The sequence below is a fragment of the Rhynchophorus ferrugineus genome, unplaced genomic scaffold (genome assembly GCF_030347505.1).
Source record: "Rhynchophorus ferrugineus isolate W39M unplaced genomic scaffold, kcgeb_rfMv2 rfM2, whole genome shotgun sequence".
NCBI lineage: Eukaryota > Metazoa > Arthropoda > Insecta > Coleoptera > Curculionidae > Rhynchophorus > Rhynchophorus ferrugineus.
Window position 1 is genome coordinate 65,540,126 of NW_027472581.1, and position 26,970 is coordinate 65,567,095.

General features: G+C 31.5%; 1 protein-coding gene across 3 annotated transcripts in view; it reads right to left on the reverse strand.

Moving 5' to 3' along the window:
- Positions 1 to 587: 587 nt before the first annotated feature.
- Kr (Kruppel) overlaps positions 588 to 26,970 on the reverse strand; it is a 114,784-nt gene continuing 88,401 nt past the window's right edge. For 2 of the 3 annotated variants that reach the window (XM_076394370.1, XM_076394371.1), the window contains one exon: positions 588 to 4,073. In XM_076394370.1, coding sequence (XP_076250485.1) covers positions 2,905 to 3,969 — 1,065 coding nt within the window. In that variant the 5' untranslated portion in view covers positions 3,970 to 4,073 and the 3' untranslated portion in view covers positions 588 to 2,904. Of the gene's footprint in view, positions 4,074 to 24,645; positions 24,745 to 26,970 lie in introns of those variants that run through there. The other variant, XM_076394372.1, reaches the window with a different exon arrangement.

Consider the following 26,970-nt stretch of genomic DNA (forward strand, 5'->3'; position numbering starts at 1 on the left):
GATATTTTGCAAATATTTTAATATAGCGGCATTTATTATTTCAATTAATTTTATATATGAAATGTATTTTTGATCTTATATTGGAAATACTGTGGAAATAAATTTTAGTAATGTATCATTTTTAAATTAGTCCTTTTACTTTATTATCAGAGAAACATGATTAATTTAATAAGTTAATTTCGAATTTCGACCACTTGTATATTAAAAATCAATATTTTCTTTATTGTAGTCATCTAGCCTATTGCTGTGGATATTTTGCTATATGAATGTGATAATATACCGTTGGAAAATATTCAGACAATCTATGAATCTATTCCATGAAGAATTGCTGTTTAAAAAGTCTCAATGCATTATTAACAAATAAGTATTTTGTATATGTTAGGTTTTCATATTATTTCCTATATCTATGTGCATTAATATTAGCAATATTTGTAATTAATAATTTGTGGTGTTAAATTACTTTTTGTTATTTCCGTATGTTTTTTTACTAATTGTCTGGGTTTTTTTTTTAGATATTTTTGTACATTTTTTGATTTCTGGTTGTTTATGAAAGATAATGTAACCTCGGGTGATAAATAAAACGCAAGTTTTAAATAATTTAACGAACATATTTAATAATAAAATAGGTATATTGACATCATTAAATTACGACAATTTCGTCATAACACATATAATTTTTTACACATATAGGTCAGATCAAAGTTAGATCACATTGGTTTTTGTGGGATTCGAGGGTCGAACACTCAGTATACAACATTAGACATCTAAGAGATTCATAAAATACGACAACTGGATCCGATCGATTCTCATCACCAAGAACGTTTACATTAATTTTAAGATAATTTTCTTTCAATGTCGGTAAAATTTTATTCATCTAAAATGTTTCGGTGATTCCAAAAACGTTTATGTGTGAATACATTTTTGTACTTATTCTGAGGTAGTCGATTTTTATACAGTGGAAAATACTTTGTATCAATTAGTATTGTGTCCTATATACAATATCATCAATATTTTTTTATTCTAAAGTTATAGAGAAATCTATAATCAAAATCAGTCTTCAGATTTTTTAAGGGAGATTTTTCTTAGGTACATCGACGACGTATACAAGTTATTAACCCAAAACATTTGTTTATTAGTTAAAAATGAAATATAAGATATTAAACGAAAATAAAAACGTGCTTAAACTGTTGGCGATATTGTCAAAGAGTTCACAAAAAACTATTTGGCACAGCTATCTCTGGTTGGAGCTTATTGAAAATTACCACCTCGAGTTTTATGGCGCGTTTATATTTGTAACCCTGTTTTCATTCCGTTTTAGAATGCTGTTGTTCAAGAGAGAAAATTCAATAAGAGTTTGCTTTTGCATGGCACATAGAAAAATATCAATCGGCTTATGTTGCAGATAAATTTTGGACCGTGTTTTGGTTCAAATCTTTTTTAGATTTAAATATTATCAACAAATAAAAATACTTTTAACAATCATCTGCATCATTAAACAGCCACCATATACAATTAGTTAATTCTAGGCGAAAATATAAACAAACACACATATACAAGAAAATGTACACCGTTTAGGATATGTTAAATAAATATATTTAAAAAGACTTCGGTGGTTTTGGACTGGTGGTGATCGAAACTGATACTATCTTCGAAACGAAAAAATATACATAAATAACTTTGTCTATATACAAGAATATCGTTTAAAATCGACACCGGTCCAAAACCGTTATATACTAAAGGACAAAAAAATAAATAGTTTAATAGGGCAAATAGTCAAAAATGCAAAACAATTCCTTTTAACCACTTGACGAGGTGGTTGAAAGAGACCTATGAATAGAACAAGAACTAGTTTCGGAACAAGTTTGTTTGTGTAAAGTTTTGAAATAGAATAGGTTAAAAAAGCGATATCTAATTCTACAGCCACGGTGTTTGATTTTCAACGTATGGAATTACATAGTTTTTATTGATACCGATAACCGTTGCCTGTGGCCGGAGAATCTGATTTGTTTCCCATGAAAAGGGCTCTGGTGAAAGACGGCACTATTTCGAAATGAGAAACAGAGAAATAATCAACGATAATTGGTACTTCCCTTTCTCTACCCTTTTACCGAACCATGTGTCAATATTCCTCAACGAGTACCATCGAAATTGACAAGGGTTTGGAACCATTTAATTACCCCATAGGCGCCGTAAATGCCCTCTAAATTTTCTCATTATTTCGTAAACACGATGGGTTTTCTTTCTTCGGGCCCATTCTTTTGCGGAATGACCGTTTGACGATTATTTTCGTAGACAGATGAATGGACGAACTTAGAAAACTCTCCACTGCTAAAATAGCCCCCTATCATTAACATCCCGGTCAGATAAAATAAAAGTGTGGGGTAATGAGGGCGACAAATATTGATCGTGTTTTTTAGATAGATCTCTGCAAACGTTTCTGTCGTAGCGCGCGACAAACTTCAGACCACCCATGGACTAACCGAAGGTCTTTTTTCATTATATATTTCAAACGGATTGTTCTGAAATACAAACCGTCGATCAGGTACGTGGTATTGAAGAAAAGAAGAGAAATTTACATTTTATGCAAAAGAAAGAAAATTTTTAGACTTTTTTTGGTAAGCTAACGGTACTCATCCTAAAAAATGACCTTTGTAAATCATCCTCGTTCTTTTTAGAAATGTGCTTTCGATTAGTTGCCTTATTATAACTAAAATATAAAAACTTAAACTATATATATATATATAAAAATATCATAACGAAGGAATTACTTTAGGAACTCATATACCTGTCTGTACAAAACCCGTTTTATACCATAAACTAAGTCCAAAAATAAAAAGATAATATTAATAATATCCCTGATAATTAATTTGACTTCGAGGTGTTTAGAATAATTTCTTAAATTGGCTATTGACTTAGCGGCCGCTTTTGTAGAAAAAGGGCCGTCGATTCGTGAGAATCGATCTCATCGTCCTCGTCTTCCCTTGAACTTGGACTTCTCGACATGGGTGAACCCACGCCACTACTATTGGAGGTCATGCCGGTGCTCATGCTTAGGTCTTCTGGTTCCGTTTGTTCAGGTAATGTCATTTGTAAGGGCAAGGTGATCAATGGTGTACTCTGAGGGTGCAGGATTCTCTTCCTGCTAAGGTCCTCTGGTTCGGGTGATAGCAGTTCTTCGGGTTCTGGGGTCATCGGCTGTTCGCAGATGGACACTCCACACTTATGATGCATTAGATGGTGGCGTCTTCGGAATTTACTGTTGCATCGATCGCAGGAAAAGGGTTTTTCTTTGGTGTGAATCAGGACGTGGGCCTTCAGTTGGTTGGAATCAGAAAATTTCGCTGTGCAATATTCGCAGGAATATGGTCGTTCACCCGTGTGCACCCTGAGATGGCGTCTCAGATTGGCAACTTGGACAAACTGTCTATCGCAGTGTTCGCAGTGATATGGTCTTTCACCAGTATGAAGGCGCATGTGAGTTTTTAAATGATGATCTCTGGTGAACCTCTTGTGGCACTCAGGACATTCGAATGGCTTTTCTCCAGTATGTGTTCTTTCATGATTTTGTAAAACGTGTTTGTATCCAAAAGATCTCTGACATACTCCACAAGTAAACTGTTTGTCTCTGTTCGCGTCCTTAGCTTCACCCCCAGATGGTGGCGATACACTGCTAGTAGGCGAGTTCAACGGTAGTAATATATTGTCATCTTCCACCTTAATTTTTTTCTGTCGATCTTCCAAGGGAGTACTGCTGGTCACAACATTATTGTTATTTAAATTTTGACTCATTTTTCTTATTTTTTGTGCCGGTGATAATTGTTCAGTACTTGATGGCGGAGAAGGAGGGGAACTGGCTGGCCAAGTCAACGGTCCAAGCAAACCCGGGTGGAAGAAACTTTGATTCGACATGGAAAGACCGGAAGCTGCCATTATTTGACTGGCCATCAACAGTTGTGATGGAGTAAACATGGTTGTGTTAGGAAAAGCTGGATAGCCGACGGGCAAGTAAGGTGTCTTCAGGGGACTGTCATCCGATTCAACTTTCACCTCACTTACGCGCCCATTGAGAATATCTGTAAAGAAGAAAATACATTAGCAATATTAGCTTACTGCTTGTTAAATGCCGTGTCAGATGTGTATAGACGGGAATGTTTCAATAGATTTTACGAACTTTTTCGCTTGTCAAATTTTAGATTTAAAGTGCTTCTTTACCAAAACAAACACGGACCATTTAAAGCTCTAGTGTATACCATTTCATGTAGCCGTTCATAAAACTGTACGCTGCCTATAACTATTGCACATATGGCATTGGATGTCTATTGTGTAATGTCACCCTAGCATGAAGTGTCCAAACACCAGGTCGCTCAAGGCGCTTGACAATGAGTCTTAAGACGTTCGATAGATAATACGGAGAGGTTGTCGCTGTCGTACCATGACCCCACGCCTGAATTCACGCAGAAAATATAAAAATACCCTATTGTCGTTTAAGAAACACCCCTATTTTGTATCATGTTGTCGAACACCCGAATAACGTCTTATAATTTTAAAAGATGAAATGTCCCGTATATATCTTATCTAATCTAACCAATTTGAATTAATAAAATGCTGTGTATAAAAACTGAATATAAATAACAGGTTATAAGTTAATTAATCAATCATTAAAAATGGACTTCCAATACAATTTTGCAACCCTCAAAGTAATAGAAAAATGTTCTCTAAAAATAATGAAACTGGTTTTGTATATTAAACTTGCAACTTCCAGTCCAGATAAACCCTCTTGCTAGAAAGGAATTTAGAATATAACCAAGAGAAAAAACTTGCGAGTAAAGAACGAAATAATGTGCCCATTGCGGAAAGAAATCTTGGTTACGTATATTGTAATTTTTGCATGTATAAATATAGCGACTGTAATTGTCCAAAGAATTTCGAATTAACTTGATCAAAGTTATCCCGTAAATACAAAAGCGGGAGAGAGAGAGAGAGAGAGAGAGAGAGAGAGAGAGAGAGAAAGAGAGAGAGACAAAACGGGGAGCAGTAACCAAATCGAAGCAATTTTCTCGTGAATACGTATATGAAGATGATGGATCGCCGACAACGCCGTTCGAAATATTGAAATGCGTCAACGATTTATTCTGATAAATGGTAAGCGTGACACTATTCGGCGCCCGAACGTGATGACACAATGAAAAATAAAAATCCGACCGACTGAATTTTCAATGGGAAAACGTCGAGTCAGGAGCGCGCCAGTCATAAAACGCCGGGATTCGACGGTGAATAGAGGAAGAGAGCATCGATGATCAACAGGGTCGAATGATATATATCTCCTAGCCTCTCCCCCGCCAGCCACAGTTCGCCACTTTCCATATATATGTGCATTTTTTCCGCCGCGTCTGTGCGTTCTAAATAAACCGAACTCGACCGGTCTAAAAGACATTCCCCCCGTCGACCTACCCCTCCCCTCCACCTTTCGAGCCCCAACGTCGTCTGTGTGCGTTTCCCGCTCCTCTCCACCCTGTTTCGTTTCGGAACAGCGCGGGTAATGGGAGGCCCTCGCCTTCATCTCCCGTGGAAGGGTTACTCTGGGGGAGACGGGCCTAATGAAAGGAGGAGATAAATGAGAAAGGATAATGGCCATCGCGTCTGCGCTGACGTCTCCCGGGGTGGAGTCCCGGCCGTTAAGATTCATTACGTCTGCCGTCGCCTTATTAAATCGTCTAATATCAATTTTTTCTCGCTCGTTTTCCGCCACCTCTCGGACAACGTCAATAAAATCGAACGCGGTTATCGAAAATCAAACAGAGAAAAGAGCAATACGAGAAAGATCGATTTTTTTCCGCGGTAATGGGACCGATTAAAATCGCCTTTTATTTAAGAACGCTTCCTGCAAACCAAATTAATAATAAATTAGATCTATTATCGAGGTAAAGGAGTACTTTCAAATTTTTTTCAGCCGTTCTTTCCGTTAAATTAAGTAACACGCAAGCAACTCGAAGGTACCATAAAAGAACAAGTTTTACAATCACCATAGCTACGACTACTTATCTCTATCTGGTCGTTTTTTTTCTCCATATTAATTAGAATTTTAGTAACACCTATCGAACATTAGCAACAAATTTTAACATTAGTTTCGTTGCGATCTCTTTCAGATCATATTGCGATATAAATTTTGAATATTTAATTAATTTCATATACAATTATGAAACGATGCAAATATTAAATTATAAATTCCAACTTTTTAATGTAAACAAATATGATTTTTTAATGCAGTTCTTCATAATTCATAATTTTATGAATAAACAATATTAATTGATTAATTAATTACATTGTTTTTCGAAATTAAGCTAACGTTATATATATGTATTCTGTTGTTTGTTTACATTTTTGTATGTATATTATATTGTAATATTGAAGCGAGAGTAAAACAACGCGAACTGTACAAATAGCGAAATAAAATTTAGAGGTTTTTACACGACTCGTTTTGTTTGTTATTGCAATAATTGTTTATTTACCTCTCTTTGGTGTGCTTTCTTGTAGAAGCGGCATCCTCGGGTTTTGCGTTCTGGTTGGAAACACGATTACTCCAAATTAAAAACTAAGGTACGAAAATGCGTTCTACACGTAATAAATGTTAATAAAAACGCAAACACAATAGCTTTTGCACGAATTGTCGTACTTCAACTGTCAACCCAAAATGAACAATCCTATCACAAAACCATCATCATATAACACTAATAATATATAAAAATTGAAATGTTTATTCGTTGACGCTATCGGAATGTAGTATTTAGAAAGTGCTCGTGCGTCTACTTCTTTTGGCACATCGGCGCTTACTGACTGTGAAAATTTTTACACACTCGAGGGATGACCTACACTAACTCCAACCCCCACCAATGGTGGTGGGGAGACGGTCGCCACCAAAAGGAGGGGGTTTTAGAGCAGAATAAGCACCCCCTCGAGCCAAGTTCGTGCGGAGACGGCTGATGGTACAGGGTTGAAGAAGTATGAGGCAGGGCGTAAAAGTTGGCTCGTGACGAGCTTCGTGGGGGATGTTTTTTCGGTTTTATTAGAAATTGTTATTGCTTGTCGAACACCTTACACGATTTTGCTTTCGATGCGCTTTTAATTGTTTCGGAATCTTTAATGTCTTGCTATTAAACCTAAATATTAGATATATTTTATAGTAAAAACATAATTTAATGGTCCGTATCTTCTTTGTTTTTAATATATTTTAATTATGCAACCACTAATTATACGTTCAAATATTATTTTAATATTACGTTGTGTTTAATTAATTAGAAACCAACACCAACATATATTATCACATACTTACAATTAAATGTTATTATAAAATATATAAAAATAATATTTAAAAACTGATTTTAGAAGAATTCAACAAATATCTACGTGTTTAGTAATTGGTAATTATTATTTCATAAATAAATAGGTAATTAGTAGAAGCTATAGATTTTCTGTAAACTGTGATAAATACGTTTTGTAATGTAAGCCGAGAATCTTTGATACCATATTTTAATTTTGAATGTTTTTGTTTCAAATTTGAATTAAAATCAATTTCCTGTTGTCTTTTTGCTGTCAAGTGTTTGGGCTTATGCATAGTTTACATAGTTACATAGGCAATAAATTAAAAGTATATGATGTAGTATGTATTAGTGTTAAAATTTCTAACTAGTATTATTATATTTTTTGTATTTTACTTAATAGCCATGTGTAATGTTGGATTACTTACAACTTAAATATTTCAGAAATTAATAATTATTCTTCTTCATAATCAACTGGGTAAAAATAGAAACTATTAAACTATTTTCGTAAATTATTATTAAATTTGTTTTTTAGGGAAGTAGGACATTTCGGTAAATTTTACGAGAAAACGAGAAACGAGAAAATTATTTTAGATTTTAAGTATTTGGTAATTAACAAATTATTATCTAAATATTTATTTGGTTTTGAATATTGATTTTAATTGAAGTTATTTTAAGCTAGTTTTATAAAAATAAATTGCATTAGTATATATACTATTATATATTTTTTATAAATATCTCATTTTTCTTATTGTACTTGACACTTTATAAAACGTTGTATTTTTTAAATATCTAAATATAGACTAACATAAATAGCACATATAAAACAACAACTATGATTTTAACAAACAGCTTATTTAAGTGTTTGGTAATTTGTAGTTATTATATCAAGTAAAAATATTTATGTACATAAATTTTGTTAACGTGAAACAAAATTCAAACAATTGAAACAAAATTTGAGGGACATATCAAAAAATTTGTTAAATTATAATTGGAAAATATTCTTTGTATAGATATATAACTAATCTATTAATTATTATGTTATTGTGTAATTGATATAATTATTATTTTATTAATAAATATTGTACTTTTAATTAATATAATAAACTGTTAACGTACTATAAGACCTATGCAAGTATAATTAACTTATGCAACTTTAATAAGGCTATGATTTATTTTATGATGACTAGTTAGAATATGATAAAGTATGAAACCTTAATGAATATGAAGTGACATCTTACCTATTTATTATATTAGTATGGAGCGTGTTTAGGACGTTATATTTTTAAATAATTTAAGGGCTTTTCAAATAATTTCATGAATAATTCAACAATGAAATATATGGTAAAAATGAGAATATGTATTTTAATATTATAACATTTTGCATTAAATTATTAAGTTAATTAAATGTGATCGATATATTTAGAATAAATGCGACAGAAATGTAAGTTTTAATTATTGCAACCATATTAAAATATGTATATAATTACATTGTTATTGCTTTTGATTAAAATATACTACCTAAATATTATATTTAAAATAATTTATTGATCTATTTAACTTATACAGCTCTAAGTAATTATTATTTTAAATTTTATGCATTTGATTATTTAAATAATTTTTAATGATTGGTATTTAAATTAATGGTTAATTATATTTTTTATTAAAGCTAATGCAAATTATAATCAATTGTATTTTAAGAATTTGGATATAGATTATCCTTAAATTGAAAAAATATGTAACATTTAGTTTGAAATACTAACAACTATTGTTATATTGAAAGAAATCTGTTTACAGTTCAATTTACGATAATGTTTAATTTATAATATAATAAAAAAATTAGTGTAGAGAATAGAATGGCAGGAGGAACCCAATTGCTCGTTATCTTGTCACGCACATCAGTAAGCAGAATGAATAATATGGAATGTCTCCATATTGGTAATTTGCTAGATAATAGAATATACGAATTGGCGAATATTAATATCTAATAGTTGAAGTTAATTAGCGATTAACGGAGGTTGATGGTCATGGTACATATTAAAATTCTAGTATTACTATCCTAATAATAATGAGATTTTTTTTATAATTTTATTGTTATCATTACTCTATTTAATTACAGGTATTACTTTAAATATAACAATGCTTGTTCAATAAATAAATAATGTATGCCAGTATTCTTTTACTGGGTTTTATATTTCTGATATACAAATTCTCACAGTAAGATTAAAATAATTCTCATTAAATCAAGCAAAACGGATAATCGAAACCGTAAAATGTCTCGCCGCAGATACGAATGAACTAGAACAAAACGTTCGACGCTATTTTCGTTCGAACCGAACCTTTTGGCAGATGGACGATAAGAGAATGGTGAAGCAGGCCATGAATAAACACACAAAACCAAAGGGCTAATCGAAAACGAATTAGTTTCAAATGTAGCCGGCGAACTGTTTGTTTGTGATAGTGACAAGATCCTGGCCAATTTTCTAGGCGCCACCAATAACAACAATTTGATATATACGTATATCTAAACAAACAGAATGGCTGTATCTTATTTGATGGATCAATAAACCGGTTGTTAGGTGATTAAACATATCTTAAACTCAACGAACGTATCACTGATAATTAAATAATGAATTTCATTTTAGTCCAACTCATATATTTTAAAGTTATCAAAAATAAAAATAACAAGAATCAGTTGTTGTTTGATAATTGTCTAACACAAAAAAAGGTAATACAATTAGACTTAAATCGGTTTAGTGAGAATTTAAAATAACAGGTGGCGCTGGAATCTAAAGTTCCTCATTTATCTTATAAAAATGGATTCGTGAGATTGTAATATTTATCGCAACATCTTGAACATAAATACTGAATTTAGAGTTTTAATGAAATGTATTTACATTTTATAGTTCAGTTAATGTGTATTAATATAAAAATTATTATCTGGTTTAATTGCTCTTCTTATTAATATGTTTAGGCATATAAATTGATTTTAAGGGATTTACAACAAATCGTGTTAGTGTGTAATAAATCACATCAAGTAAATATGTAACCAACTTCATGTTGAAGCCTCACTGACAAGCTTCACCTATCAGTATGTGTTAATTCATCGAAGTATGAATAAAAAAAGGTCTTCAGTGCGTTAAAAACGTTTGAATATGTATCGAGTAAATCGCACTGGCCGGAAGTTTTACTTGTTTACTTCTTAAAGTCATCGAATGCTGAATTAAACTTATATACTTATATACTGAGTAGTGGTTTTGACGTTTTAAAAGCCTTAATTTTGACACCAAAGAAAAAGAGCATTCTGAGGAGCCAAAAAAATTGAAGACAAGGATTTGAAGGGATTACTCAATGAAATGCAAGAAGAATATGCAGAATTATTGACAGGCATTTGGTCATGTGTGAAATGTTGCTTTAACGGTAAAATCAGAAAGGATTTTTGCATCATATCATTACTGGTGATGAAAAGTGGATTTAGTACGATAATCCAAAGCGACAAATATCATGTGGACCACCTGCTCATCCATCAACATCAACGCCAAGGCCGAATATCCATAGCTCCATGTTAATGCTCTGTATTGGGTGGGATCAGCTAGGTATGGTGTACTATGAGAAATTAAAACCTAATGAAACCATCAATGGGGATCGCTATCGACTGCGATTAATGCGTTTGAAGTGAGCACTTGGCGAAAAATGGCCGAAATAAGAACAAAAACACAACAGTGTTATTATTTGGCCCGATAGTAACTCGACCATATGTCACCAACCGGTGGAAATATATTTGGAAACATTAAAATGGGAAGTTCTACCCCATTGGCCGTATTTTCTTTCCGATTGCTGCATTTTCCGATAAATAAGTTGTGACCTGTCTGAGCTGCTCTTATCTAGGATGTTCTCTTGATATGTTAAATTTTGGAGTTGGAGTTTCATAGATTGCCTGAAAGGTGGGTAAAAGGATTCAAATTAAAATTTCTTTAAAAACTAATTTATAGGATATATAAATATTTATTTATAATAATATTATTTAGTAATTCATTATAACTGTTTCTAAATATATCGAAATTACGCAAAATTTTAATCGAATAAGGTATCATTTCAAGATTTCAATATTAAATACTTTAAAAAAATTTCTCATTTAATTAATATCTCAGAATTTTAATCAGTATGGCAATTGGTAATTACGAGATGTCTTCATAACTTCACCGAGTGATTATACCCAGAAATTATGCTTTTGATAATTTGGGTATAATTAGCTGTAAGTCTCCGAACATTATTTTGTAAGTTATTTTTTATTGATTATCAAAGATTTTTTTGGAAAAGTCAATTTAATAATACCACAAATATTGTTTATAGCGAATGGCTAATAAGTTGATGAAAAACTTTCACTTACTTCTCTACTTTTGATACAATATATATATCTCCCTAAAATGCATTTACTTGAGATTGTGTATGACTAACCGGTTATTGGAGAACCAGACAAATTAGGCCAAATTACTTAATTTAAAGCTTTAAGAAGAAAACAACCAACACGATTGTTCCAAATTTACTATTATTAAGATGAATTTTAGAGCAATGATCAGATATAATCAGATCAACATAGTATTGATCAACATAGTATATATAAGAAACAGTATTGATACATAATTGGCACCAATAAATATATCACCGTAATTTAATATATTATGTAAGATTAAAGATAATTTTAAATATATTAACAAAATTAATATATAACAAATATAATTTGTTAAACAGATTTAAAATAATAATTCATAATATTTGTATGTAGCAAAATGTGTAATAATTATGAAAAAAACGGACAAGTTAATTTAATTATTGGCCTTGATTTTAAATACCGGGCAACATAACTTTACATAACATAAGTTTTATTATGAGAAATTTAAGCTTATGTTTTCTTCGTTTCGAAAATGCTCAATTAAAAATCAATAAGTTATAATTTATTTCATATTCAATATCTAGTTTCCAATATAGTTGACAAGATAACTGGGAAAATATGTTGATGAATAATCGGAAACTCAAAATTCCTATAAAAGTATCATACGAAAGTTCTATTAAACATAATTAATGTGTTTTTGTCAAAACTTGAAAGCAAAACGGTTATTAGATAAGCAAAATGCTAAAAGTTTTTGAATTTTGAAATTGCAGTAATTGATTATGCTGCAAAATCCTCGAAAACCTACATACAAATACTGAAATACAAATATTGAAACTCCTACTTGACCCGCGTTATACACTAGATAATTTTCCTCACTTTCATTACATCCTTTGATTCATCTATCACGTCTTGACTGGGAAGCAGTATTTACCACAGTGTAAAATTAATTGATAATTGAAAGATCCAATAAAGTCGTGGCTAAGTTTGTATAAACTTTGTAAATAACAATATCAGGGTCTTATATCTAATTCACCATTACACCGGAAACTTTTCAGGCGATGTCTTATATATGTAGATATTTGAAGCGCCACAAATGACAACAGTTTATATAGTATACATAAATAAACAAAGTGACTGTATCTTATGTAAATAGGGAGATTGTTAACTATTTAACAGAGTTAAAATAGAATTTTTTTTTGTCTATATTAAACAAATGAAGCGTTGTTTCATGCACTGACTAATTTAAATTAAAGATATTATGGATTCCTGTTTTGTAGTTTGATATATATATATATATATATATATATATATATATATATATATATTATATATATATATATATATATATATTATATATATATATATATATATATATATATTATATATATATATATATATATTATATATATATATATATATATATATATATATATATATATATATATTATATATATATATATATATATTATATATATATATATATATATATATATATATATATATATTATATATATATATATATATATATATATTATATATATATATATATATATATATATATATATATATATATTTATTTATATATAAACTATTAAAAAAACGACAAGACATGGTGCATGTTCTTCTTTAATTCAGCTGACCGATTTTGAATTAGATTTAGCAAACTTCTCCATTACTATCATTTAATCCTACAGTATTTGTCCTTTCTCATAATTTATTGAAACACAATGTTTACAACTCAATTTTCATCTAAATATTGATATTGTCACAGAAATATCTTCGATATGTATGTGCACATTATTGGAAATAGAAATAAATGTTAGCATTTAACAACATTTTTTACCTTTTTTACTAATTTTTGTCGGAATTGGACCTAATGTAATTAACCGCATATAAGGTGACTTAGCAACCTCTCTAGCAGACATCCCTTACTCAGTCCGTTGTGGCCGTGCCACGATAGTATTTGCTCGTTGAACTATTGTCCATACAAATGTAAATTAACAACTATTGCAGCAGTAGGAAGATCGACATGCTGTCTTGGTGATTGCGATTACCAAGCCCACCAATCTTAAAGTTGATATTGTTATGTTTTTATTAACTAAAACATTTAATTATTCTATTTATAAAATGAGTTTCTGATATAAAATCCAGAGAACAATTCTTTCTCTAGAAGGTTTTATTTGTATTTTTTTAAATTCTAATAATCTTTATAATAATTCCATGCAGAAAACTAGGAATATCTTCTAACAGAAGCATATTTTATTGTATTAATAGTATTTGGATGCAATACATCAGCTAATGCAGCTATTCCTCTTCAGTGATCCAAAGATGGGTTGTCAAATCTTGGGCTATTCATGATACAGATATTAAAAAATACGGTATTTTAAATTTTTAAAATAAAACCTACCTCATAAATTTGAATTTAACAACCATTTCTAACATCTTAGGAGAAATTACTTTGAATATAACGAAATGTATTTGAAAAAATATATAATCCATTTAGATTTTTTTCAAATAGTCTTAATATATGTTAGTCATAGTATATTTTATTAATAGCTGGATTCTTATAGCAGAATCGCTCAATTTATTACATAAAAATACTTTCATTCAAACATTTTGTTCTGACGGCTATTAATAGCAGAAATAGTTGATCCTATTCCAATTTTATAGAAAGTAAACAAGTGAATTAATGTAAAGGAAGTCGTTAAATGCAGAATTTTTTTATTAAAAAATCGGAATGAAATTCTTCATAATTGTGCATAACATCATAAAAAATAAATTTTAAAAATTAATTAAAGAGATAGTCATACTCGAATACCGATGAGAACATAATACTTGGACTCTTATCAAAAATAAAACCAAATATTAATCATTGAAATCGATCGGATTAAATTGGAATGTGACAATATACATTTTTGCCAGTTCAAAGTATACTGGTTTTTTATGATGATGGTTTTGAACTGTGATCGTTTATTGTAACACGTACGGCTTCATACATACTCCTTTTTGGGGTTCAAAGTTCTTGATAATATCTCATTTCAACAGACAAAATATTGGGCTAATTTTGTTGACGGTAATAAATATTATATCAAATTTATGTCGAAGAATCAATCAGTAAAGTAAGTTAATAAAAAGTAATAAGCGTAGTATTGTAATTACAAAGTAACAATTAATAAAAATGGTGGGCACATCGAATGATTTGCACTTTTTTTATATATATTTTAAAGTCTCCTATTTACCTACGAGGGTTTAACCTCGGTCCTCGGCATTAAGCCTACCGACTTAGAAACGAGTGACCAACTTAGACATCATCCCAGAAGACATCCGGTTTTTCCCAGCCTGATTACCGGCCTGACTGGAATGCTTCAAAGGTATGATTGGAAGTTATTTATGCATCGAATACTGACGGGTGATGAAAAGTGGATTTATATTAAAAATCTTAAAAGCAAAAATCATGGTTTTCACCTGACGAAGCCGGACGATCCACTCTAAAGCTAAGATAGTACTCTATGTTTGGTAGGACCAGTGTGGCATGGCATATTACGAATTGTTGAAAGCAGGTGAAGCAGTTAATAGTGCTGGCTAACCACAACAAATGATCAATTTGATCTATGAATTGATCAAAATACATCCAGAGTGGGTCTGAAGTCATGGTAAAGTGATTTTACACTATAACGTGCCGTCTCACAAAGCAAAACTGGTGAAGGAAGCGTTAAAAGCACTTGGATGCGCTTGCAGAGCAGCACTTCGCCAACTTTGAAGAAGCTAGAAAACGTTTCGATGAATGGTTTTGCTCAAGAAACAAACAGTTTCTTTTTCAATGTCATCCAAAAATATTGTGAAAGATGGGCAAGATGTATAGAATCAAATGGCCAACATTTTGAATAAATAAATTTTTCCATTCTCTTGAAAGTTATGCAACCTTTTTTTCGGAAAAAAATCCGACAATAACTTTCCGGTACACCTGGTACCTGTAATGTTTACATGAATTGTAGAGTCTAAGACCTTAAAGTTTATTTGTCGCGGACAGTAATTACAACACGAAGCTGTCCAAATGGGACCACGACCAATTATATCTCTTTGGCCGGTTCTTCAATATGACACTTGATATGCTAAGTAATCGATGTGCTGTTTGGTGACCTGATGCAACGAGTTAATTGTGTATATTATAAGGGTTTTGTTCAAAATAGAGTATGACTGAACCGGCATTAAAGCTCTTTTATTTTGGTTTTAAAGTAAATTAAATATTTTTGTTTTTGGAAGCTTACACGTTTCATAACCTCATATTTATAATAAGCCGCAATAAGTATTTTCAATGCTGTCATTTTTCTCATTAAATGAGACAAAAAAATAAGGGAGAGAACCTAAACTCAATGCACACACGTGCTTTGGTCTTGAGCCCGATCTAATCTCCAATTACCCTCGCGTACTAAAAGCTCCGAAACCGACGCACGAGCGGGCCTGGGTCTAGTCTTTTTATCGCTCTTTCGCTTTTTTTACGCACACGCCGATAAAAAAAGCACGCTTCCCCACCAGGTGCACCCGGAGATTCCCGAAAACGGGAAATTATATAGGGAGGAGAGTTTTCGGCCCCGTTCGCTTATTCGTTTCCTGGTTGCCATTGTAAGGGTTTGTTTTCAACGTAAACTATTTTAAATTAAAGAGCTTTTCTTTGGGTTTCAGGAGTTACTACGATTCAGCGATATTAGGCTAGATTTATATTAAAGTGTAATTTAGTTAAAAATAACTTATGTTATTCATTAATTATTATGCTTAGTAATTCATTTTTTAATATTTTAGAGTCTTATTTTTATCAGCTGAGGTTTATCTGGACTGAATCTACTGATTGACGTAGGCGTCGAACCACGACCTTTGGCATCAAGCCTACCGGCTGGCTGGGATCTTACCCAGTCTGATTACTGATGTAACTGGAATGATTTTCCTTGTCGTATGTTGCACTTTTGCTTTATGGACATAAATTAAAACCCGCAACTATATCAACAGTAGGAAAACTGTTCTGTCGCCTACACCACTACGCTAAATGAAATTGATATTCAGAACTTATATTATCACTTCTACTGATGATACAATTGCAGATTCAAATCCTGTCTCAAAGAGTATGGGCATATCTATAGACTAGATACTAGTTGGGAGCATTAACTCAGGAACTAAGTCTTCAACCTGTCAATTAGAAAATTAGTTAAATTTTTGTGCAAATGAAACAAAATATCATTTCCCTTGTTCCCTGGTTCATCCGGAACATCTTAATCTATAGGGAACGCGATAGCCTACAACTAGTCGATTTTTCTCCAATGTACAAAAGAGGTTTCTGAAAGACGCCCAGGAAGTTCCAATGCATTGTTTTGATTGGGGACCAATGAAGTGGATTTCTAAAGAATATAATAAAGATTAAATGTAATTTTAAGTTACCTTTTCTGTTAATAAATATGTCTTAAGTAACGGGCCGCAACACTGACAAAAATAATAAAAAATCGAATTAATGTTGCCCTGTATAAGTTTATGTTTACATCAAATTAAAATAAATAGAAATAAAATAAAAATAAATAGAAAACATTAACTACAGTCTTGGTAATGCAAACCTTTAGCTGTAAGTTAAGGAAATTAATTACTAGTGATTCAGAATTCTCAATGGTAAATGATAATAATCAAAAAAGAAAATGAGATAAATATCATGAGCTATTAGTATATTCAAGAAGATCGCAGAAATAAGACAAAAATTTTCCGGAAATCCAATTGAAAAATTGTAGTTATTCAAAATTAAACACACTTATTCTATTTTAGATTCTTTATTGCGAAGGGCTGCAAAATATTGCTTTCCACAAAATAAATGTTGTGGGTGTGAAGAGAGCTAGAAACCACAAGGATATAAATATGGTTGATAACTGCATATTGAAACAATTCGTGTTGGAACAGCTTTAAAGTGCTGGTTATATTGACGGCTTTTCAGTTGCGTGAAGATAAAGAACATCATACTGAAAGAAAATAACTTGGACGAGTCTCTTATTCATAAATTATTTTCTCAAGTTGTTACAAAAATTTACAACAGTTATCTGACTATACGATTTTATCAGTATGAAGGAAATGTAGGAACACATTTCTTTCCGAATTCTTGATAGTAATTATCTTCGAAGCCGAAAAAAGTATAATTAAGTTACAAGGAAGAATTTTTGGAAGAATAGCACTTAAGAAAGCCTAATTGTCATACATGCAACGACGCCAATTAATATGGAGCTCATTAGGCAACAAAGCGCTCCCAACAATTTGTTTGGTTGTTTTAGTCATTGGTCTGAACGACGGTGAGTTTGTTATCGTTAGTGGTGAGCACTACAGAACAATAAATACTTTTGAAAAATAGACATAAGCAACTGTAGAAACTGAACAATATGGCGGGGAAAGGCCGATTATACTTTATTGTTTGTAGGCTTATTGAAGTTACATGTCTTTGCCAACAAGCCTCGACGACTGATGCCCCTAATGCGGAATTCCGATGCCCTATCATTATAGCATCACCATTACCATTCACAATAACATACTTGGACTTTTAAAATTAAAAAGTCTTGTCTATCTAAATATTTTATTTCAATTCAACATCCACCCAAAGCCACTATTGAAAAACCTTGATTCTCAATGGATTAAATGCTTGTCTGAGAATTATATATTTACATAAGGAATTTGATGATCGAATAAGGGAGACTATTGTGCAATGGTTTAAAAGAATCAAAGCGCCAAATTCACATTAAATATTTTAAAAATTAAATAACAGGTCAATTGAAAAGTCCCCGGCCTGATACATAGATGGCGCTATTAGAATTAAATCCATATGTTTTTTAGTTATTCCTCAAAAGATACGTTTATAAATTTTACAGCTGTCGAATCATTAGAATGTGAATTAGAGCATTTTGAGTGAAGCAAATTTTATTATTGTGAAAAAAATAGTTAAAAAGGAATTTCGCGTCTTGATAAAATAATGCTTTTTGAAGGTAAAAAATACAATTGAACCAAAAACTTGGCTTGATGCCGAGTTTCCGGACACTGTTCCAGGAAAATCAACCATCAAGGATTGGTCATTCACGAATATTTGGTTATGAGAAAGCTCTGTGCAAAGTGGGTGCCGCGCGAGCTCACTTTTGACAAAAAACAACAACGAGTTGATGATTCGGAGTAGTGTTTGAATATGATCAAGCGTAATAAACCCGAGTTTTTGTATGTATTTTGGGATGCGCATGGAATCATTTTCATTGACTACCTTGAAAAAGGAAGGACCATCAACAGCGACTATTACATAACTTTATTGGACAGTTTAAGGACAAAATCGCCGGAAAGCGGCCTCATTTGTAGAAAAAGAAAATGCGGCTTCACCAAGACGATGCACCGTGTCAAGAATCCATGAATTGGGCTTCGAATTGCTTCCTCATCCACCGTATTCTCCAGATCTGGCCCCCATCTCATGTTCTCAGATTTCAAAAGAATGGTCGCTGGAAAGAAATTTTTCAGTGATCGACGAAACTGAGGCCTATTTTGGAGCAAAAAACAAATCCTACAAAAATGGTATCGAAAAGTTGAAGGGTCGCTATTATAAGTGTATCACCCTTGAAGGGAATTATGTTGAATAAAAAACTAATTTTGACAAAAAAATATGTTATGGTAGGCCGGGAACTTTTCAATTGGCCTGTTATATATTTTTACAGACAAGTTCCGAATTACGAACTAAGTTAATATCATGAAAACACCAATGTAAGTACACATGAACATTATAAGTTAATAATGAAACTATATTATTGAACGCAATCGATTGCATCTGATAAGAGTATTGAAAGAAGTATAGTTTTAATTTAAATAAAAACAAGCAATGAAAAGTGATTCTGCAGCATTAAGTAATACAAGTAATCATTGTTTAAAGGCGTAATTACAGCAATTTAGTTCATCCAGAAAAAAAAATTGCCTCCAAGCTTATTTACATTTAATCAAGTTTTGTTCAAATAAATATATAGCAAATTATATAGATACTGTTCTTTTACACCAGGTAAGTAAATTTTTGTATCAATTAACACTAAATTACTGTTAAAATCTAAAGGTAGAAAACTAAAACAATTTAGATCTTAAACCTGTTAAGTAATTTTGAAAGCTGTTTAGTGGTAAAACCAGAGGACGACGTAACTTTTTCTTAATAATTACGATCAATTTAAGATTTCAGGTCAGTTTAAATTGATCTAGATGGCTCTTTTTTTTTAAGTTATAACCACTTTTAACGAATATAAACTCTTAATACTATTTATAACACATATGTAGTGATCAACTACTCTTAGAAACTCTTACTAATATTAATTTAAAAAAAGTTAAGTTAGTTTAGTTTTCGTAAATTAAATTGTTTTTTTTTTGATAATTATTGATCTTAATATTATTAATATCTACTAATTACATGTTATTTCAAAAATGTTTTTTTGAAATATCATTTTGTAAATTTTTGTGGATTTACAACAAAAAATACTAAGCAGCTGATGGGACCTTTCTTGCACTGAGTGGGATTATACTTTAGACTATGACAATATAAATTTTTGGAACAATTCCGCGTATTTTTTATATAAAACATATTGATAATCTAGCTACATTGTCTTTAATCTCATTGAACTTTGTTTAATGGAAATAACCATATCTATAGTAAAGATACATGTTATAATATTCAAGTTTAAAATTATTTTACATTGTCTTAATGGTTTTAAAGGTATTTCTAACACAGGTAAAAACCTATTCTAACTTACTATAAATTTTGCACAATAACATATATTTATTATATTTATTAATTGATACCTTAACTTTAACACGTGTTAAACACAACGATATTTTTTACTGTACTGATAATCTAGCCATCTGGAACAGTGGGAAAATCGAACAAACAACGTCGAAAACATCAAGATATGGACAGACGCTAGTGCCAAAGAAGGAGAAGCAGGCATAGGAATAGGGAAAGGGGCAGTAACAGACGCCCAGGAAGAGATAAGTCTTGGAATAAAAGACGAATCGAGCTCCAGAGCGGCAGAATTCGTGGCGGTACAGAAAGCCATAGAACTGGTACGGGAAAGAAGCCTCCCGGGACCAATCACCATTCGAACGGACATTAGGATGTCCATATGGTGGCCCGAGCACGCAAATACACGAAACAAGGACATAATGCAAATCAAAACAATCTTGCTAGATTTGCAGAAAACCGGCAGTGAAATATCGTTAAGATGGTGCCACAGAATGACAACGGTGGAAATGGTACCCGCGGACAGACTCGCGAGAGAAGGCACCGGAAAGGAAGAAATAGGACTGGAAAACCACGGATTGATCAGCACTAGAACCATCAATAGGATCAAAGAAGGAGAGGTAAAAAGAAGATGGCAAATATATTGGGAGCAATCCATTAAAGGAAGAATCCTTTACAAATGCTGCCAACAAGTAGGGACATGGAAACATAGGACTGAGTAGGGAGGTTATGCAACTGATGGCAGGCCACGGAAATATGCAAGCTTATCTGCACAGATTTAAACTGAAGGAGACCGATGGACCCTGCGAGTGTCGCACAGGACCAGAAGACACTGCGCATATCTTGGAGACATGCGAAATTGGAAAAAGGGTAGATGCCCGAAACAGGCATTGGACAGCCGACGGGAACTACGAGCTAAGAAACGTAGACGGGATAGTCAATGATGAAACTGTCACACGGATCAACGTTTGGGCCGAAACGGTGATTGATTTCGAGGAAAGGGATACCCAGAAGAGCAACCAAGAGGAGACAAATGCGGGCGCGCAAGAAAGTGGCCAAGCTAGAGATCGGGGACTGAACATTAGTTTCCTAAGCGAATAAAAAAAGCAATAACGTCGCGACGGTACCGAACAGGTGCTCGGAGACTCATCCATGAACCGTTTCGGGGATTTATGTAGGAAAGACCAGCTCGAGCTTTAACAAGCACCAGAGCCAAAGACAAATGGTCTACAATTTCAAAATTTCAAAATGTATTGATAATCTACCAATACTTTCAGGAAAATTTACTTGGGAGGAAATTTTGCTTTGCATGGTCCCGAATTTTATTACAGATTAGGGTAATGGCTCTAGTTAAAACCATACGATGTTTTTGAAGCTTTAAAGACTGTTGTTCTCAAGACAAGGACGTTAGATATGTTTCGCGAAGAAGAATATTCATGAGAAACACAATTTAGGACTTATTAAGGATCGATCGTTTTGAATTAAACCATATGAATAATTTTAAAATAAGGAATTTAGGTCACATTTAACGAAGATGGCAGATAATGGAAGACCATTTTGCTGGTTTGAAATACTTACAGAGTATTACAGAGACGGTGGTTATTATATTGTGAGTGGCGATGAAAAGTGAATTTGTAAGATTAGAGTTAAACTGTTAAACAAGTTAACCTATCCTTTACATCCGGTGATTGTGATATTCCTCTGACTATAATAATATATTTTTTAATAACCCCCAATAACAAAAGTCATTATGGCTAAAAACATATCTCTCCATAGTTTAAGTGGTAGTTAACAAGATCTACAAATATATGATCCCAATGATTAGAAAGTAGAGCTTAATAACTCTAAATATATCCTTGCCAATTTTGTGTTCCAGCGAAATAAGAAAATCCTAATTATATTACTTGCCAGATACTGCATTCTTCAAGCAGAATCAATAAAATACTTCACCATCAGGAGGCCACGGATGCCAGCATTCCAGAAATTGGAAACATTACGTTAAGCAAAGATTAGAGCAGGAGAGCAAATCAAAAAATGTAGAGGTTAGTTGGAGCATACTTCCAACTTGATCTAAAATCAAAGATATTGGTTTATCACTCTGAAGTTACAGTAAGACCATCCAGTAATCCAACGATGCCGAAATCAATTACTCGTGTAATTATGCATATCTAGTGTATGATGTAATTAATTTAAAATAATATATTGTGTTATTTGTTGTATACTGTTCTGTTATATAGTTTTTCGACGATTTAATAGTGGTAGCTCTGGTGTTAATGACAAAGAACATCCAGGAGGACTTAAAAACTTCGAGGAATATTATTTAAGTGTAATGAAAACCCAGCTGAAATGAAATGAAAACACTCAAAGTACTCTCAGACAACTTAGCAGTTGATGAACTGTATCTAGTTGCTTAAATGCGATGGGAAAATACTAGAAGATTATAGGATAATTACACAATTTATTCTATTTGATGAAAAAGTCAAGGGTTACCCCAGAGAAATCGGCGCCAAAATAATACATACGTTCTTAAGATAACACTCCATATCAATCGTAAAAATAGTAAAATCATATATTATTAATGGGACTGAGTAGCGATTTATCATGATAATACTCGACCTCAAAATTTGTGAAAAATCGAATAGGGGATGGGAAGATTCTTCGATTCATTATCAATACTTTTCGCTACGCAACTAACGAAGAACTGCGCGACATCAAATGAATTCACGAAGTTATTCAAGGTTCCATCATAAAATATGAAAGACTGTTACTAGATTATAGCAACGTGGAAGTAATGCAGTTGTATGGACTGCACAATGCGCAGGAAATAAAAAGGTTGAAATAAAATTTGACTGAATGAATATAAAGTCTTACTACATACTTTATTGATTTGTTGACTTTATTCGGCTTTAGCTTTTTTAAGTTTACTTTGAGATATATATACTAATTTATCTTGTATTATTCTAGCTTGCTACTTGATCCAAGAATGAAAGAAAAGTAGCAATAAATTAATTTATAGTTAAGATTCTACTAATCGTATTGAATAAGGAATGCCATATTTTAAAAAATGTTGCTATTAAAAAAGATCCATATTTACAACAACAAAATATACAGCGAAATTTTGTATATATTCAATATGATACACTAAGTATCAGTATATTATTAATTTGTTTTAACAAGCAGTTGAAATTCTGTTTTTATATAATAACGAAAAGATGAAAAAAACTGAAAAACTGAAAAAAAATAAAAGAAGAAAGCATGGGAATCCATAACCTTATATAAGTGTAGAAAAAAATGATGTCAACATAAATTTGAAACGTTTTCTTCGATAAGTGTGTTTCCAGAAATGACGCTAATGCCAACATCTCGATAACCAATGAACCGTTTAATTTAAAATTTTATGCAGTTAATCTCAGTAAAACGGTTTCGATTTTTTATCATTTTTTCAAACTTATATTCTGGGCGATTTGGTTAGTTAAGGTAATACGACGTATTTTAAGATGCGTATAAAATTTAAATATCACAATTTAATGTTCGGATTTTAAGGAACAATAGAACGAAAGAATATACTTTTTTAAAAATGTCATTAATCAAAGGTATATCTGTAGCTAATGTTATTTTGATATTTAATAGAAAATTAGTGAACGTTGAAATTATTTTAGAAAGAAAGCTAATGCACATTTCATCTTTCATCGATAACATATTTTTTGTTATTAGTAAAATATAAATAACTAAACTTAATTGTATAAAAATAATCGGAAGAAAGTTCTTTCAGTTAGGTATTGCGAAATAGTTATATATTTCTTTTATATTGCAATAATATCATCAGTACAATATCACCATAGTTCTATTTCCAAATGGTACTGCGAAGCAACATGAAAATTACAATAAGCCAGTGACAATATAAATAATTGAACCCAAACCTGGAAACTAAAAATTAACTAAAGTAAATCTATGCATGTACAGTTTACCTATAATCAGACCTCCCAAATGCCATTAACAATAAAGTTAGATAATGGAATATTAGTATTATCATTCTATATAGCAACAAGTGTCTCGGATTGAAGGAAAATGTTAAAAAGAAAAGAAAAGAATTGAAGTTGAAATATAAGAAAATGTATTGGCTAATTTAGAGAAAATCACAACTACATACATAGGACTTTAAAACTTACTATTACAGAAGCACTAATACTTGCTCTACTTGTTTGCTAATGCTTGCTTCATAAGCTTAGTTGCTACCCACTGAGTGCACCGGGGTACTACAGGACTGATTATTTACTCGGGTATTCTCTGATACCGACTATCTCCTAGAAAATTAAAAGAATCGCAAAACTAAGAAAATCTTTTCACATTTTGACTAACTTTACGTCTATCTAGAATCCAGTGGTTTTAGTTGTGACCATTAATAAGCAAAATCTGACAAGAACTAATCACCCAATCATGCCAGTAACCAGGCTGGGTTAATCCGGATGATCTATAAATTGCTTATTCGCCAGCCTCTAGGTTAAATATCGAAAATCGTTCTTCACAGCACATATTAAGCATTAGGTACAGTCTAGATAAACATTAGCTGATAAAGAGAAAATTTTAGGAAAGATTAGAACATATAATATAATATGTGAAAAGCAGTTTAGCTGATATTATTATATACTTGTATTATATCACCCTGTACCTAATACATTCATAGTTATTTCAAAGCGAAAAAAAAAACGATGGAAAATGTTTTCATTGTATATGTAAATTGTATGGAAAAAACTCTCCTTTCACTGTTTTTCCTAAACAAAAAAATCACCACGCCCAAAAAACCAGAAGGGTGTTTTTTTCTACATTGAAACACTTCGTCTAACGGGGGCTGTAAAATTTGGTACACATGTAGAATTGTCTTAGTATTACGGAAATAGAAAAAGGGGATATATCGGTCTAAAAAAAGGATTGGCATTAATGACTTCGATTTTTTCCTTTCCAGAAAACAGGGGAATGGTTGCCTTTCTTCCAAAATAGAGTATAATTATCGGTGCATTATCTATAAATGGCTGCCAACAATGAATTAGTTGGTCTGGTCTTTATCAAAGCTTTTAGATTCTAAGCTGATGTTCAGAATAGTACCTGGTAAAATAAAATAACACATAAGGGAATGTAAAAATAAACTAACACACTCTATCATTCAAAATCAATAAAACATAAAAAATAATAAAAAATAGTGTTACATAGATGTATAAGACATATCATTAAAGATGTACATTTTGTTATGCTGGAGAAAAGTTATTATTATTGTCATTTGTTAAAAAGGCCCATGATGATTATTCAAGTTTTATTGAATATTTAAATATATATAAAATATGCCCACTTAAATATTTCAAATTTTAGTCGATTGAACATCCTAATTGAGAAACAGTAAAATAAATCAATTTGAACTTTTAGCAAAGGTGTAAATAAAAGGTATAAAAATACACTTTATATTCTTATAAAATTAGCTATTAAGAAAGAACACGATATTTGTTCTTTTGAATACTTGTTTTTTATTTCTTGACTGAAATATACGTTAACGATTGTTGTTAGCTTCATCTCCATAAATAATTTTATAGAGAGTGAAATTAGGTACATTTGTTTCGTTTCTTGTCCATCAATCAACCGCTTACCAATACGTACGTACGTAAGTGTAGCAAAAAATATTTTTTTAACTCTAGGTAAGCCTGACAACTAAATACATGTTGATGCTGATGATGTTTATGTCTTATTTGCATAGCTGTTGCGATTGCTAAATCAAATATTAACGTCATGGGACTAAAATCGATTTAGTTCAATAATTGAAATAATATTGACAATTGAGGCAGCATTAAGAGTAATATTTAGTATGAAGCCAACTCAATAACCAACTGCAATAAGAGAATAATTAAGAAAGCGTCAGTTAATATGCCTAAATGTCTAGGAATTGTTTTATATGAAAATAAACAAAAATTGCTTTAAAATAATAATATTGCTTGTATGAATTATGATCTATTCAGTGGATAAATTATAAATAATAAAATCATAATGTCATATTTAGTGATGGAATGATACCAGTAGACGTTAGGTGTTTGACAACTAATTCATATTTTCTAAATTATATTTTGTTGCATATACTTATCATCAGTTAAGTAGTAAGTAGTAATTACTTTAAAATGTTAGTTAAATATTTTGTTTTGTTTCCGTCTGTTGAGAATATCATTTTCTTACCTTTATTAAGCTGGCAAATAGTTGTTCTTTAGTCTCGATTACATTGCAAGATAATGGTAAAGTTAGTTTTACATAAATATTATAAAAACATGAATATATTTTTCGCATACCTACAATAAGCGTAATGGATGATCGATAGCTTACTATGCACTAACGTTCTTAAAATTCTTCACAAGTAAAATTGTTATGAGAGACCAAACCAATCCATATTTTCTTATTAATCTTTATTATTAATCATTATGAGAATATTATTTGGGCAACGAATATGTACAAAAAAGGTA